Genomic DNA, 18,314 nt, shown 5'->3' with positions numbered 1-18,314 from the left:
TTAAAACCCCACATAGTGGCCCACGTGTATATGACGCGTTCCGGGATCATCCTTTATAGATACGGTCCTAACAGGCCGGCGTAATTGTGTTACTGTCTAGGGTAATCATCTCTCGTCAGTCGACATTCTATTAGAACCCACTCCAGTTACCACCACGTGCAATGGGGTAACTGCCGTGCGTGCCCCAAAACATTTAGAATATTTGAAATAGAACTGCGAAAATTTATTTTTGGGTTTTAATTCCATAGTAAGTAAGGAAAGTAGCTAAATTTCACGTAACAAAATATCAATCCTTACCTACTTTAAACGAAGATTTACATTTGGATAAAGGCTTTTCGTGGCAAACCCGTAACAATACATATATTATGTAAAGTTGCTCGTGGCTTAGTTTATCCGCTAGATTAAACATAATATACCTAATGAAGCTGAAAATTCCTTGTACGTATTGTCTAAGTATATCTATCTAGACTAAGAAGGCACCAAGGTAATTTCTGTATTTCTGAGGAATGATATTTTTTTTGAATTGATCTATATTTATATTATGGCGTACGTGGAAGAATATTACAAATTCGAATTCCAAGTACTTTCTCCGTTAGTAAAATGTCGAGATGTCAAGGCATTAGGAATAGACTACACAAATAGCTGATATTTATAACCTAGGAAAAAAAACTGTCTCGTTCAGTATAAATGCCAGCCAACGAACGCAAGGGTCGTAACGACGCGTTCAATGGCCCTCAAATACCGCGCTACACTCGCTCCCTCTTTGATAAAACGTATGAAAATTATTTACTAACACGTTCATGTATTTTCCACCACGGATGTTCATAAACCTAGTGTTGTAATTACAAAACAGTAAAAATGACCAATTATATTCAATTTGAATCCGAGCGGACGATATGTATATTCGTTCGCCTGCACGCAACTCGAAGTTGCAAAATGATAATCGAAAACAACTCGACTTTAAATGGTAACAAGACCGAGAGGAAGTCGAGTTAATCGTCAAAACCGTTTCAAAATAAAACATCCAGTACGAAATTTATACGCGAAAATTTATCAAGATTGCCCGTTGGCAATTTTAATACGTTTGTGCAATCGCTCCACTAACCAGCTCGCACGTCAGCTGCGGTAACTTTTTATAACGTGATAAAAGCCAATTAACCGACTAACAACATGAAGAGAGCAAAGCGGCGACAGCCTCGCCAAGAGACCAACATGTTTAAGATCGACTTCCAATCGCTTATGCTATTTTTGATTTTCGGCGCCGCCTTTATCCTCGTCATTGCATTCCAACCGTTAAGTAAAGAAGAGCATATCGAACGCTATAACAAAATGAGTGAAGACGTAGAGCCATTTAGAAAGAATTTAACAGAATGCGCTCGCCAAGTCAAAGCGTCTATGGTCGACGTCGAACACTTTTTGAAAAGAATACCGCAGTCCACAATGCAGGGTAAATGCTTCGTCGCTTGCATATTAAAACGGAACAACATTATCACAAAGAATAAAGTGAATGTAAAGAATCTTCTAGAAGCTAATAGGGCTGTGTATGGAGATGATAGTGAGGTGCTTGCACGTTTGAAAACAGCGGTAAAGGAATGTTCGGAGGTTGTAGAAGGCGTGTTTGAAATCTGCGAGTATGCGTCAGTGTTTAATGACTGCATGCATATGAAGATGGAGCATTTGCTCAACCGCATGACCATGGAGCGGCGAATGGAGGCCCTGGGGCAGATGACAAGCAACCCTGACGAGTGGAGCGACGACGAGGACGAGATGCTCAAACTTGTTAAGGATGAACTTTAGTAAAGCTCTTTCTGTTAGTATATTGTTTATTTGGTGAATACTTAGAACTGTTTTCATAAAATCTATAACATTACAACAATGTGTTTTTAAGGTAGTCGAGCAATTAATCCATCATTCAATGGTTAAATTATTACTTCCGCCTTAAGGTCCATTTTTCATACATTTTGTTTCACATTTTTTCAAATTTAATATGACGAAATTTTAAAGGACGAAATATCCATGCATATTAATTATTTTTACGTTTTTCTTTCAACTGCGAGAACTAATCACTAACTAGACGTGAATTTAAATTCTTTACTTGTCAATACTTGTTTAGTTACCCAGATTAAAGGTGAAACAAAATGTATGAAAATGGACCTTAAGTTATAACCTTAATAAGTGCCTAAAATCCACATCGGAAACACTAAACCTAAGTGACATTACAGGGCCCGCTGCGGTTGTACACGTAGTATCGACCTGGCCCTTACGTCACTTTGTAGAATTCCTTGCATTTTAATGTACCATCCGTATTTGCATGTTTCCATTCTCCAAGACAAGGGAGGGTAATTATTTACAGTTAACTTTTGTTTACTTATCCGTCAAGTTTATTATATTTTGGATTCTTAATTTATTGAAGCAGGAATGAAACAATTATTTGCTAAACCATAATGTGAGGGATTTTTTATACGGGCACAGCCAAGTGACTCCCACTGCATCTGATGGTAAGTGGAGTGGAGTCCAGTAGAATGATGACTTAAGAGAGATGATTACCGCTCGACAGTCGACACAATAGGGGACCGGCCTATGCTTGATTTTGTCCATTATTCTACATATAATGGTTAATAATATGAAAAAGAAGTACTCCTGCGAAAACTGCATAAAATTGGTTAAAAATGAGCGAGTAATTCATATTTAAAATATTGTAATGTGCAGAAGTGGGCGCGATGTGGGGATATCGCTACATCTCTTTCTTTCGCACGCGTCGTAATTCCCGATGACGTCACATGTGGGTATTTCGTCTCTTTTCTGTTTCTTGTTAATTACCCCTTCCACCGAAATTCATAGACTTATAACTTGTTGATTTTTAACCGGATTTTAAAAATTCCTTGTGTTATAATTTATATTATGTAAATATTTGATAAAAGTAAAGAACAAAAATGAGTCCGGTACCCTATTATGCCGGCATATTGGAACCGGATATACATAGACTGATCTCGGAACGCGACACACTTACGTGGGATACAATTGTTAGGGGGGTAATAAAATACATAATCAACCCTCTATGAAGGTGTGTTCCCACTTATAACAATAATAACGCCCTTACGCCCGAATACTCAAACGCTACTCAACCAACCAAGTTGTCTGAGACCTACTTAAATATTTGAGTAGCGTTTGAGTATTCGGGCATTAGTCTTATGAACATCATTCAATGTACTAGAGTTCCGAAACAAAATTGGATATGCTCACTAAAATATTTACATGCAATCAATTATGATCTAATAAACATTATTAAAATATAGCATGAATAAGGTTCAAATGAAAGATAAAATTGTTAAGAAGATTTTTTATTTCTTTTCGTAAGTTACCTAATCAACTTCCGATATGATTCCCTTATGTTTACACTAAAAGCGAATGTTATACAAAAAACAAACTAAGGTTTTGCGACTCGTCAAATATTCATCACACATATTACAATACATACACATTTGTGACAAACGTTTGATCCAATATAAACAAACTATAGAATTATTTTACAATAATTGTTTGTTTAATAAAGGGATTATTTTAAAAGAGATCAGAAAATTAGGTCATATCAATGAAATTGTATCGTAAAATATACAAATTATTTTGCATGTTATTTCAATACATTGGATCCCTCCATAAATACTCAAATTTGTGACTACATTCAAACGTAAATTCCAAATTAATAATACATTTTTTTAATAAAATACATTAAGGAATTCGTTGTGTGGGTTAAATAGTTTTAAATTCGATACATACAACAAAACGCACACAACACAAATAGGAAATAAATATTAATAGTAATAACGATAGATGTATGTGCTCGGTTCCTTTGCCTGGCTATTGGTGTTTATTTTTAAAATTGTAATCGATTACGTATGTGAGTGCACATACGGTTAAAAAATAAATTTATTAATATTACAGGCTCGATTAGTGTTACTTCACAGTTCGTTGGTGTTTAACCAGAATTTCACTTCGTAACTGTATTAATTAACAACGTTTATGCAGATTGTGACGATATGAAATTGTATGAAAAAGAAATCGATGAACTAGTGTTGTAACATTATCATTGAAGACCCTCTTTTTAAGGTCCTAAGGTTTTTTTTTTAATACGGGCACAGCAAAATGATCATAATGTACCTGATTTAATTATTATCCCTTTCACAATATATATAAAAATACATTATGGTAAAGCTTTTACTATTAAAAATATAAAGTTAATTATATTTTTTTCTTTTTTTTCTTTAAACAGCTTCAACAAAGGAACCCATCACATACTGCCTTTTCATAAATAAAATAAAATATTAAACCAAGTCAGTTCTTTCCACATACAATTTTCAATTGCGAGTAAACACGTATGTATGACAGCATTTCCATTTATATTCTTCTATTTAGTAGAGTAATAATAAGAAAACTATTCCATTTGGAAAGGCATATTACTCACTTTACTCAATACAAAAAATACTTTGATACATCCTTGTTAAGGTTTTAAAATATAATCACAAAATAAAGCAAAATGAAAACTATATTTCTGTCAACACGCGCTCAAAATTATTGTTAGTTATTTTTTTAAACAACACAAAAGTCATACTCGTAATGTACACAACTCTCAGATAAGTCTAAAATCTAAAGATAGTTGAGCGGTTAAGTTATTAATCGGTTTTATACAAAAAAATATGGTTCAAAATGTCACTATCTGCAACCTGACGTTCGAAAATTCTAAACCTTACATTGATGAAAATCGATACAATCGATTTAAACAACATACACAATCGATTCCGAAATAATAGATTTTTGACTAAAACAACATGATATCGATTTACAATTCAATGTTAATTTTGTTGCATATTATTAAACCCTTAACATTTCATTGATTAGTAGTCTCAATTCATTATTCAGATTCATTTAAAAGTTGAGATAACAATTAATCAATATAATTACTTGTTAGGCTACTTTACCGTTTATGATTTGGGTTCCACCGGACCATTCTTTACATATACATTATTATATACAATAAGAATCTTACTCTCATAATAACATATATCAAAATCTCTAAAGTAGTGGAGCCTAGTTCATAAACGGTCTAGCCTAATGCATGGGATAAAAAGGGAATAGTTCATATTTTCCGACTTTTGGGGAAAATGAAATTCCAATTGTGCGATTGCGTTCGCCAAAAATACATAAATCGACAATTTTTTTAAATTGATTGTGAATGATACGCGTAATTTGATCAATAAACTTCAGGCCACAAAAACTGTGCACTTTAACAAACATACAATGACACTAAAAAATCTCTCTAAAAACTACTCGGTACGAAAGAAAACGATTTATTTACGATCGGATATATCACCTATGTGTTAACATTACATGAATGTAGAATAACTGTTAGTTGTTTAAACTTAATAAAACACTATATATAATACAGTCTTATTCATTTAAAAATATGCTTTCAGTATATTTAGCTAATTAAATCCGAATCTTTAATGTTCGTTTATTATAAGTTATTAATTTCTAATATAAATAGAGCTTAAAACTGACCACTTTAGATAGCTAAGTAATTTCTATAAAAAACATAGTTATTCGATCACTTGAATCGACTACTATCGCCTAATATCAAAACGGAAATTCAAACTTTACCTTGTAAACAAATATGGCAGTGTCTTAAAACGAAAACGAAAGTACCATTTTAAAAAATAATAAGCGTCAACAGTATGTAATCAACTAAATGTAGAATTAAATAATATTACACTTACGCTAAGCTACAAGAACGTCGTCTAATGTTAAAAACATGATTCCACTTGCCTGCGGTAAAACTACATTATTCAAGTTGAAAAAATATTTGAAAAATAATATATTACAATGTTTATCAATCTCTCTCGGAGTTAAAATATAATATATTTTATTGCTTTCGGTTTTGTGCACGCAAGTGAGTTTTAAAGCTAACATTGGCGTCACTAGAGGCATTTTCATTTGAACTATTTCATTTTAACAGTGTTCTACAGGGCTTTTAAATTCTTTATATTTTTTTTTACATTTCAATCAACGATTCTAAAGCACTGTCATAAGCCCCAAACGCAATTTTCATATAAATTTTAATCTCTTCATTTATGTAATTTCCAAAAGAAAAATTCAAATGCCATCTAATAACACGCCACAACTACTAAGTAACGATGATAAAGCTGAATTCAAAATACATCTATCAATATGGATCGACAATATTAAACTTTTTTTTTTTTTCTAACTATAAAAATACATTTTTCTCTATGGACTCATTTTTTTGGCCCGCGTTGTTCGATTAAATGAAAGGTTTACACGGAAGAGTTTGTAAAGATTTGTGTATTTACAAAAGGTTATAAACGGCAGTACTGCATCAGTCGTGGTATTCGCGTCCTATATTGGAATTTGAGAGCATTAAGCCCCTTCTCAGTTGGAAGTAAAATCATTCGAAATGGATAAAAACGGACCAAAAATATTTTTGTTGTCAACAGGTGTATAAAAAATCGTCAAATTATTTATCTAATGAAATTACAACATGGAAAAATATGATTAATATTTTTCTATAATAATTTTATATTACAGCGAAAATATGTATTTTTAAAATTTCATCATCGAGTCATCCACTCTTGAGAAATTATATGAAAGTGAAATATACAGATGGCGCTGTTTCGCGCAATTTTTTAGTATTTTGTACTGAGTTACACATTCATTGCTCGTGCGATACACTCAAAGACACCGTTTATTTCGACATCAAAACTTGAAATTAACTTTGTAAAAGCTTAACCCCCTTATAATCAGGCAAAATCGGTTATAATGATGTGGACAAGTTAGTTCGGCCGTCTCTGGCTCGTATAAATAACACACATTCTAATTTAATAACAATTTGTCTCAAATGACAGAACTCAAAAGATTTTAACTGTCATTTTTTCAAACCCATTTCTTACATATTTGTGACATCATAAACTTTACTTTGTCCACATACATATAACAAATTTAGACTGTAAACAAACTGGAACCGTTTATAAAACACTAACCGCCTTACTCACAAATGTTGCAAACATCTTTCATATCTACACATATGTATTTCTTGCTATTTTTAGGGATGTTTAACGCCAGACGGAGAATAGTAAGACATAATATAAATATAATAGATGTGTACAAAATTGTATTAGTGAGGTAACCGCACGGTCGGTTAAATAATCGACTATTGATCAGCCTTTGGAGACGTTCAAGTATTACGTAACGCAATTTTTTCTTGTGAAACGTTACGATGCGTTACAGGGGCGGGAAGAGCGTCTCGTACAAAGCATTATGTAACATTGTTTTTTTTTATTGTAAAACAATAACAAAAGTATTTTAGCGATTTTTCGGTATTTTGCGTAAAATAATTGTGAATATTCCAAAAAAAATTGACACTTTAGAGTTACGTAACTTTTGGAGGGGGGCAGGGGCGTACAGGAGAACGTTATGGCGCGTTACATAGGGGGTGGGGAGTTCAAAAATCTTCAAAAATTCCGTTACGTAAGACTTGAACTGTCCCTTTTGACATCTTTTCTATTAAAAAAAAATGCGGCATTCTATAGGCGTTTATTTAACCGGCCGTATATCTAAAATAAAGTCCCGAACCTACTGTGCGTGGGCCGGTGTCATTCCTGCGGACAGCTCTGCACGAAGGAGGCCGGAAACAGTCCGGTGCGTCCGGTGCGCTGCAGCGTGCCCTTGTACCACCCGTCGCCGCGCTTCTTCGACACCAACACGATGTCGTCCACCTTCAGCTCCAACTCGTACTCGGAGTTCGGCGGGTAGGGGACTATGCAGCGGAATCTGGTGGGAGAAGATCTTTACTTTATACAAAGTATTGGGTGTTTAAATAAAATCCTGATTTACCAAGGAGACTTGATGCCAGCGTTAAGTCAATAAATCAAAATTACTTTTTATGAATATTTATTACGTTCGTAACTCACACTTCTTTATTTTACATCTATGGTAAGAATAACTTATCATAAAATGTTGTTTTCAAGAAAATAAGTATATGGTTTCATTTATTGAACCAATCTCAAAATAATTTACCTCTCTTTAACAGGTTGGGAATGATGCCTGTCCTTCCGGCTCGCGGTGACGTCGAGCGACTGAGATTTTCGATGCTGCGACTGCCACGGACCCTCCGTGCCTTGCCTGTATATGTACAACCTTCGTTGTTTTAATACTAAGTCTTATAACTTTTATTTTATTTGAAAATTTATAAGTAATTTTAATTTTAATGATTTATTAGTTTAGTGCAAAATGAATATTAAACTGTGAGGTAAATCGATGAATGCGTGTATGACGGTAAGCAACACAACAAACAAAAAGTGAAACAAGCAAAAACAATACAAAAAAGCTCGTAGGCGGAATGCGTCGGCTGGAAACCACCTCTGATGATAGATGGGATATACGTGGAAAAAAATAAATGACGAGAAAATTTTGATAGAGAGGTGGTAAATTGTTCATTGACAAGTGATGACGTACAGATGTCAATGGTGGAGAGGGATAGTCAGTGGTGGAGGATGGTCATAATGGGAATTATACGTGGAGAGGGATGGCTGTGATAAGGGTAAGTTAGTGGTGAAGGATAGCTATGATAAGGGAAAGTCAGTGGTGAGGGATGGCTGTGATAAGGGTAAGTCAGTGGTGAGGGATGGCTATGATAAGGGTAAGTCAGTGATGAGGGATGTCTGTGATAAGGGTAAGTCAGTGGTGAGGGATGGCTATGATAAGGGTAATTCAGTGGTTAGGGGTAATTATAAATATGGTTAACCAGTACGGTAGGGTAGCTGTGGTGGAAGATCGTGAAGAAAAGTCAGTCGTGAATAGCTGACAAAGCGCTAATCAGGACTAAGTCAATAATTTAATATTATCATTGATTTATCATACTTTGTGTGTCATAGTTAGACATTGTGAGTGACGAGTTAATATCATTATTAGCAACAACACATTGTCAGCCCTAAATCATTATCAACAGAGACGAGGGTAACGTATAACGAATCTCTCCGCCTATCACACGAAGTGGTTTCCAGAGCGTGCCTCCCCCGAGTGCGTCCAACCTGTGCGAGTGGTGATCGTGCACGGCGAGTGCGGCGGGCCGCTCCTTGTGCCGCGAGCGTTCGGCCCCGTGCCCCCCGCGCCCCCCGTGCCCCCCGGGGCCCCGGCGGCCCCCGTGTGACCCCCCGCAGGCAGCGCCCGCAGCAGTTGCGACGGACACGAGCCCGACCTGCGACCCCGTCCGGCCCCGTTAGTGGATTTAGTGTCGACACGTCAATATACACTTGTTGATTTTTTTTATATTATAATAGGTAATGATATTTTTAACTAATATTGCATTCCTGTATAAAACATCCCCGGGATTTCATTCGAAATGAATAATTTGGCAAAATTCACATAGATAAATAAACTAGTACTTTCATATAAAATTATTTTTAACACGATATAATTCTAATAGTTAAAACTTAAAAGATTTGTTTGTTTTGTTTTATATATAGTGAAGCCGTGTTTGTTGATTTGTCGACACATTCATATCGTACACACAAATGCAGTGACAAAGGGTGGTGTTAGCTCGCACATACACGGTACAGACCAAACGAAACGTCCCGAACACGAGGACAAACTCACTAGCTTTGAAAACAAACGCATGCGCACAACACAATTCAATAGTGGCCCATTGATATGATTTGTGATGATGTATAAAAGTATTTTTTTAGCTATTTTTATTGCAACAAAAATTCGAGTTTTGAGTGCCATATCTAAATGTTTTTGATATATTTTGACCTATTGTCAAATGTAAATATATTTGTATTTTTAATATACCCATTTTTTTATCTGTTTTATTTTCTATAAACTAATTTATCAGTAACTATTTCCCAATATTCAACACAACACTCGAACAAATAATATTATTATTTAATCAAGCTGCATTCTATCTAATGCAAATTACAAAAAAACTGCAACATAAATGAATACCACATAGCTTTATCATTAAAATATTTTGAGATTCAAAAGTTATTATATGAATAGGTTTTTTTTATTAATATATTATTTTTAATATATTTTACAATTTATGATAATGGTTAATAAACCAACACAACTAATACATTGTTTTCATTACCAATAGATTTATTTATTAGTTTTTAGTTTTTATTGTAAGTCATGCAAAGTTAAGACTTTTTTAATATTTTCTTTGCCATGGTATAAATATTTCATAGACAATCACAAGAGTTTATTTATTGGCTTTGATTTTCAGATAAATAAGCGAATCGAGTGGTTTGTGTGTTTGATATATGTTTTATCTGCTATAGAAAACTTGCTCCATTGTATCCCTTATTATTATAAAAAGGTAATCAAACAAAAAAAATAATTACGGATTTACAGCCGTTTTAATAAACGATCTCAATTTTAATCTTCAATCCGATTCAGAGAATGAACCAATCAAAATAACTCATTTGTAAGCATGTCAAATAAAACTGTTCTGATTGGTCCATTTATGAGACAGATTGAAAAATAGATTAGGATCGATTATTGAAAACAGCCATTAGTAAAATTATAGAATGCAAACCAATAACTTCACACACGACCACTCGGTTCACTAGTCTCATTCAGACGAATCAATTATTGCTTGCAATAATCGTACGCAATTATGGCTTAAAATTGCAAGCAACAATAAATTCATACGACAATTGTTAACTGTAATTACGTACGGTGATTTTAAAACAATTGCTCTGACTAAATGCGGCTGGATATTGACATACAATATACATGTCAGTGACTGACCTGACATGTACGGGGTGTCGCCTGTCGTGTGGCAGTGAGGCGGCGTCCTCGAACACGGGGTTGTCGATGCTGTAGCCGACGGCGGGCGGCGACTTGCACTTCTTCATGGCGGCCAACCGCTTCATCAGACTAACGCCAGTCGATATTGTCAAGCGGTCGGTTTTCAGTTTCAGCTCTTTTGGTTGCTGCAATTGTTTTGTCGGGTTTTATATGGGAACCAAAGTTATTTGTAAACTGTGATAAAATTTATTTTTATGGATTCATAAATAATAATAATAATATTATATTATTGCACAACCATAGAGAAAAATAAAAGAAAACAAATAAGTATGAGGCATGGTTACACAATCAATATTTATTTTAAATAATTAAAATGAGTTTTTTACTATAATGAGGAATACTTGCTCGTTGCTCTAATAAGGTTTTATAAAAAAATATTATTTAGAAGATATATAAAATTTCGACAAGTTTTAGGTGTTTGCAGAAGTTATCAAATATTATATATACCTTATCAGATCTAGTTATGCTTTGTGGCTGTTGACTTTGCGAACTCCATGGATACGTTAGAGGTTGGGCTGAAAATAAATAATGTAAATATAGTTAATATTTTATTTCTAGATATGGGCATTGAATTTAGAACTTCCTTCTATAGCGATTATAATTTTGTATGATATAGGTTAAAATGTATGAGAACATAGTTACCGAGTACGATATATTTATATGAAGAACTAGCCTTTACTCGTGGTTTCGCTCATGTGAAAAACATTTACCAGGATAAATGGTTTTCCAGGATATAGCACTCAGGAGTAATGTGGCTTTTCATTAGTGAAATGAAATGATTTATTTGAATCTCTAAAATGTTATACATTATTTAGATTCCGTCAATAATAATTTTACGATCAGTTCGGAAAGCAATTCTCACCAGAGAAGAACGAGCAAGAAACTCTGGAAGTGAACATCGGTTTAGTAGATTCCGAGATTAGCGTGTCAAACAAATTTATCAGCTTTATATTAGTATGGGTCAGGGATGGCGAACGTTCATTGTTTAACGTGCAATTATTATAAATAATAATCTGCCGGTAACATGTCGTCCAAGGCGGGCTTTATCTATTCGAGTGTCTTTTGAGCGACCTTTTTTATTTCCTAACAAAGTTTTTGTTGGAATATTACAAGCGTGGCGGAATAATTTGGCCTCGTGGCAATGGTTCGCCACCCCCTGTGCAGACGTGTGTTACCATTAGCGGGCGGCGTGCGCGCGCGCGGCGGCGCGGTGGGCGCGGCGGGGGCGGGTTAACAGTGCGTAACAAGGACGTAACACAACGCATCATGTTTAGGATCATAGAAATTTGGCTTACAGAATACCATTCCACGCACATTTCTTGAAAATAACATGACACGGCCGCGTTATGCGTTTACACTATGATACAGAATAAGGGCCCAGCGCACACGCACGCTGTGCACGCACTCGCACACGTAAACCGATATATACATTAAAGTTTTAGCATGCTTTACACGCGTGTGGAATAATGAAAAACAAGCATGAAATACGAGAGTCGCAAAGATCATTCTTCTTACAATACAGTTAAAAAAGTCTAAAAAAAATGATTATGAATTTACTCCACACTATTTACACGAATGTATTTGTATCTATTATTTTTATCCAAAGTGAAAAGTTTTACCTTATCAGCCTTAGCCCGGATGTTCCCTGCGGGAGCGACGTAGTTCCCGGGGAACACGCCGAACCGCTGGGACCGCTCCGAACAACCCTTGAACCATCCGTCACGACACCTCTCCGTCACCGTGTAGATACCTGATCGATATATTATAATTTACTACTAAGACCGAATTGTTTCATCACTGGTCAGGAAACGTTAAGGCTCTTATCACACTGGCGAATTGCGAGCGAATTCACAGCAGGGCGCATCGTACAGTGCAATAAGATCATCAACTTTGTTTGACCATGGATAAAACAACACAGGGTAAGTGATGTTGAGTTTCAGTAAGGGTAGAAATCAGTAGCGTGAATGAGGCGGTTAAGTTAATAAGAATCAACACTTTGTTTAAAAAGTAAAATATTTATAAAAAATGATAACAAAAGGTATAAAAATATCTTAGTTTCTAATATAACTCATGTTGCTATGACTTTAAAAATCTTTTTTACTTACCTCCTTTTTAAGTTCGAGTTCGTCCGGTTTCTGCGGTCGATAGGGGTAGAGTGCGAGGTAGGGGCGGGCAGGAGGGCGGCTGTGCGGTAGTGTGGAGGGGGGCGGACGAGTGGGGGTGTGGGCCCCACGCTCCGAGCTGCGAGACCGACGCCGCCGGCGCTCCGCCGCGTCCAACAGCGACGTCGCCACGATCTCCGCAGAGTGACTGCACACACATACACATACATTCAGACAAACCATATTACCATCAACATTATATCTCGACATCGGCTACTCTTTCGGCATAATAACATAATCCCTCACCGGTTCGGCGTATGATTTCCCTGCAGATGCGAGGAGGGCGTCAAACTGTGTCTCTTCTCTCTGTGGTGATGGTCCCGATGGGCCCGCGCCACCATGTAGTTCCCCTCCTTGCCGGTTGGAGGGCGACAGCGCGGCCTGCAGCCCCAGCCCGAACAGCAGCGACTCTGGCCCACTGGACCGCAGCACGGTCTTACTCGACGATGGCGCGTCGAGCCGCACCTCGCTCTCCTGACTCTCCTGCGTCTGCGTACTCGTGCCCGCGGTGAGCTTGGGACTCTCAGACGGCGGCAGACTGACGTTGAGTGAGGTGTTGGTCGCGGTGGAAGCTCTCGTTCAAGCTCATCACTCCCATGGAGGTGTTGAGCGGCTCCTGCTCGTCCCTCGGCTCGGGTTCCTCGGCGTCGTTGGCGTCGTTGGCGGCGGCGACGACGGTCGCGTTCCGCTCGGTGTTGTTGTCGGGGGAGCTGGGCGTGCTGGGGTCATTGCTCTCGCACGAGCTCGAGTTGGAGCTGGTGTTGGGCGTAGAGGAGCTGACGCCGACCGACGGCGTATTCATGCTGGAGCTGGAGTCGGAGCTGAGGTTGTTCGCGCTGAAGTTGGAGACAGGGAAGTGTTCGTGGGTGCGCACGTTCTGGTAAGTGGTGTCGAGCTTGTGCGCGGGCGTGTTGTCGTACTTGCCGGCGCGGAGGCGGTCGTAGTTGTCGCCGATGCGCGAGACGCTCTGCAGCACGCCGCCCTGCTTGCTGTGCGTATTGAAGTGGATGAGGTCGAGCGAGTGCTTGGTGTGTGCGGGCTCGAGGATGGCGCGCGGCGCATGCGCGAGGACTTGCTGCGGCGCCAGGACCTGCTGCGGCGCGAGGACCTGCTGCGGCGCCAGGAGTTGCGTGCCGTGGAAGGTCGGGTGCGACTGGCTCATCGTCGCCACGTTCTGGTACTTATTCTGACCCCCGGCCGGCGTCGACATCGATATTTGCGGGTATCTGTGCGCGTGCTGAAAATTTATATTTTTTTGAGTATCTGAGTACCTATATTTATAAGTACTTAAATTTATTATAAATTATGTTTACCACTCAACCAGGGGCCAATAAATATTTTTTTTCTTTCTGATCGTTGCTAATACGAAGTTAGGGTGGCGTCTATGTTATTTTTACAAACAAGACCTCGGATAATTTCTTTGAAAGTAGAAAATGAAGCAGCAAAGCCTTGAGCGGTATAGTCATATTTTGAATAACTAGCTGTTGTTCGCGGCTTTGCTCGCGTGAATAAGTTTTTTTGGGATAAATATTTTAAGTTACCCATAACACTCAAGAGTAATGTAAGTTTTTATTAATGAAAAAAAAATTCAAAATCGATTCAGTAATTCCAGAGATTAACCCCTACAAACAAACGTTTCCCTTTATGATATTCGTATAGACATTATTGTGTTATGTAATTAAATTATTTTAAAGAATAAGAGTGTATAAGATTATATAATTCAAGTTGGGAACCAAATAAAAAAAAAGATGATGATAAATCGTTACCCGTATATGATCTGGTTGGCGGGCTGGTTGAACTCGACGAAGGCGATGGGGAAGATGCCCACGCGCTGGTCGAGTCGCCCCTCCGCCCAGTTCTCGTCCACGCGCCGGTGCACCGTGATGATTGCACCTGCAATGATATATTATTTATTTAAAATTCATACATTTTTCACACTAACCGCCGACGTAGAGTTTAAGCCATTTAAGCACCAACTTTATTAATATTATTATTTAAGTGTCTCACTAAGAATACCTAATGCGTGTCGGATTCTAGTCGATGTCAACAAAATGTTTGTACGGTTTCATACCTTTTACTTATAGCATGTACTATGTTTGCACATCAGTTTTTTAAATTAAATTTAAAAAAAATCCAGGTTTGGTGAACCGATGGAACACGAGAAAATAATTTGACCACGCCAATCATAATTATTGACGAATGTACCTCTTTAATCATGATATATTTTTAATCGTATGTAGGTAGTTTCTATAGGTAATTATAATCTTTGTTTTTGAACATGAAAAATATGGTTGGGATTGAAAAAACAGAATAAGGGGCACACCCTCGACGGCACGTTACATGTGTGTTATTTTGAGTTCATAAATAACAGAAAGTGCACCAATAAAGGTTCGCCATTTCTAGTTTAAGCCACATAAGATTTGATTACGTTACATCGCACCCTTAGAACTAAATTTACCTAACTCAAAATTTATATTTTTTGATTTTTTAATAAGGACTCTTCAAAGCATGCCCTATGACGAGAAAAGATTAAATTATAGAATGGAAACAGAGATTCTCACTTCCCACGACTGCCCTTCACTGCCTTCTATATTGTATTCAAATATTTTTTATTCGTTTCCCACAAATATTTTTTTTGAGTTCCATCACCTTTGTTCTAAGGGTTCGACAAAGGTGAACACTGAAAACGGTTTTTTAGAAATTCATTCCCTAGTGGCCCCTATCCAACGCTTGCATATAAAGTTTTGTTTGTTTTTGTTTGTTTGGTTATTTACGTACGTGATAAAACGAAAAGTATATCAATTCGATATGTTTTTAATAATTACCTTTGTCGAAAACCAAGCAGCCTTCCTCGTCGGGCGCCGTCATCCTAAAGTCGTACATCGCCTTGCAAAGAGCTGTCGGAATCGGCAACGGGACTACAACCTGAAAATATTACATAGACTTGTTTACGAATGCTTTTATTAATATCAACATATAAATAAAGCATTTAGTGGTGAGGGTCGCCGGAGTCCGATGGATGAGGGCGGCCCAGAACCGGTCCCTGTGGCGCTCAATGGGGAGGCCTATGTTCAGTAGTGGCCTATTCCCGACTGATGATATTAACATATAGTCTATGAAATTCAACACAAAGATAAATAGGGACCGGCCTATGCTTGATTTTGTACATTATTCTATATGTAATGGTTAATAATACGATAAAGAAAGTACCCTGCGAAAACTGCATAAAAATTGGTTAAAAAATAGGCGAGTAATTCATATTTAAAATATTGTAATGTGCAGAAGTGGTGAAGTGCACTTGTGATGACGTCACAAGTGGGTATTTCGTCTCTTTTCTGTTTCTTGTTAATTACCCCTTCCATCGAAATTCAAAGACTTATAACTTGTTGATTTTTTAACGGATTTTAATAATTCCTTCTGTGTTATAATTTATATTATGTAAATATTTGATAATAGTAAAGAACAAAAATTAGTCCGGTACCCTATTATCCATGTTTCAATAATGGCCTTAGTTACCCAAAACCCCTCAATCTAGTCCCTATCTACACACACCTGCACAAAAGTGATGGGGAACATGCCGGTCCTGCCGGAGCACTCCCCTGGTACCAGAACGTGTCCAACTTCTTCTGCAGGAGTATCGTCTCGCCCTTCTTGAACGACAGGTCACTGGAATGCAAGAAGTCATTACATAAGGTTTTTTTTCTTATATTAGCTCAGCAAAGTGGCTTCACTGCACCTGATGTTAAGCGAAGTTGAAGCCTATAGAAGTGCCGGCCGACCAAAGATACAAGCATCTCTGGACAGTCGCACAGTCATGCCGGCCGGCATAATTGCTTCTTCACGCTCCGTTTGAAGGACATACATAAGTACCAGTTTTACCAGTAAAAATGGTTTGCTCGTCTCGATATTTTCGCGGTAACTAATTGACCGACTGCCTCGGTGGCATAGTTGTATTGCAATACGACTGCAGTGCCTGAGGTCTTGGGTTCGTTCCCCGTATCGGGCAAAGTGATATAAGGTTTTTTCTACTCAGTATCAGCCCGGAGTAAGAAATTGAGCCTGATATGGTCAGGCTCGCCCCTATCACATCATGGAAGCGAATACACACGGAGAAGTGGGTGCACCTGGGCCCTTATTCTGTAAGATCTTGTTACGCACTGTCAAAATAACGTGCGGGATAGAGAATAAGGCCCCAGTGCGTAACACAACGCATCATGTTTAGGACTATAGAAATTTGGCTTACAGAATACCATTCCACGCAAATTTCTCGAAGATAACATGACACGGCCGCGTTACGCGTTTACACTATCTTACAGAATAAGGGCCCTGTTAAAATAACGTGCGAGATAGAGAATAAGGCCCCTGTATTGTTATACATTAGGTCCAAAACTAAAAAAAAAAACATCTTAGTCGACATTTTTCTCTCTTTATTAAGTCCACAAAACTGGTTACAATCACTTAACATTCATAAAATACTTGGAAATGACACTCAATATCTCTAGCATTGTAACTGTTCATGGATAGTGTTTTCATTACAGAAAACTTTAATGCTAATGTATTTTATACGAAAAGAAATTTATAATATCAACAAGGTTTGTGAAATTTTATTAATGAAGACTGCCGACATATCCCTATCACCGGAAACGTCTTTATCTAGATATGGCAACACTTGAAAATATCGCCAAACATTATTATATCCGGGTTCTGCACATATCAGTACAAGTGGATGCGGATGGCGAAGGAATGGGCGAATGTTATCAAATATTTCAATAATGAATGAAGTATTATGCCCAAGTACTTATATGCCCAACAGTGGGCTAGAAAAGATTCTTCTCTTATCAGTGGCCACCCGACAGGACACCGCCTCGGCAAAACAAGTTAAGCTCATTACTGACAAGAGAAAACAAAAATGAGGAGATATGTAATGGGTCTCCCAGCTTTCTGACTGCACAACGCATCAAAACTACCAATATACTGGATCGCAGTGGCGAAGGGTCCATATAACCCGTTACCCGATTCCTGCTGGCTCCGCTTTCGAAATGCATATAAGTATTATTAGGACGATTTGCATTTATTACATTTATGCGTTAAAAATGTAAGAATTTATAGTATATATCTCATCTACTGGACCGTACATAACGCATCAAAACTGCCATCCACCAATCTTCTACAATGGTAGGCCGAGCTAGCCTAATTATTTACACAACTCTACAATAGCCACTTACTCTCCACTAATTAGCCATATCATTTGTATCACGTAAATCAGTTACATCG

General features: G+C 37.5%; 2 protein-coding genes across 2 annotated transcripts; one reads left to right on the top strand and one right to left on the bottom strand.

Moving 5' to 3' along the window:
• Positions 1–1,170: 1,170 nt before the first annotated feature.
• On the top strand, positions 1,171–1,797 carry LOC119192555. The gene has a single exon (XM_037446367.1). The coding sequence runs from the start codon at positions 1,171–1,173 to the stop codon at positions 1,795–1,797; it is 627 nt and encodes a 208-aa protein (XP_037302264.1).
• A 4,878-nt stretch (positions 1,798–6,675) lies between these two features.
• On the bottom strand, positions 6,676–16,706 carry LOC119192556 (E3 ubiquitin-protein ligase SH3RF3-like; the record flags this gene model as incomplete). The annotated part of the gene is given in 18 exon segments (XM_037446368.1): positions 6,676–7,839; positions 8,086–8,190; positions 9,099–9,185; positions 9,218–9,265; positions 10,819–11,003; positions 11,326–11,393; positions 12,054–12,087; positions 12,498–12,650; positions 12,984–13,062; positions 13,114–13,188; positions 13,287–13,399; positions 13,401–13,610; positions 13,612–14,277; positions 14,407–14,422; positions 14,807–14,933; positions 15,866–15,965; positions 16,593–16,642; positions 16,645–16,706. Coding segments are annotated over 18 exon segments (2,356 nt in total), but the record flags the coding sequence as incomplete, so codon positions are not given.
• Between the last annotated feature and the right edge of the window lie 1,608 nt (positions 16,707–18,314).

The sequence above is a fragment of the Manduca sexta genome, unplaced genomic scaffold (assembly GCF_014839805.1).
Source record: "Manduca sexta isolate Smith_Timp_Sample1 unplaced genomic scaffold, JHU_Msex_v1.0 HiC_scaffold_2923, whole genome shotgun sequence".
NCBI lineage: Eukaryota > Metazoa > Arthropoda > Insecta > Lepidoptera > Sphingidae > Manduca > Manduca sexta.
This window is presented reverse-complemented; position numbering and strand designations above follow the sequence as displayed.

Bases quoted from the DNA above. Each gene is read 5' to 3' on its own strand.
- LOC119192555 (XM_037446367.1), top strand. From the start codon at position 1,171: ATGAAGAGAGCAAAGCGGCGACAGCCTCGCCAAGAGACCAACATGTTT.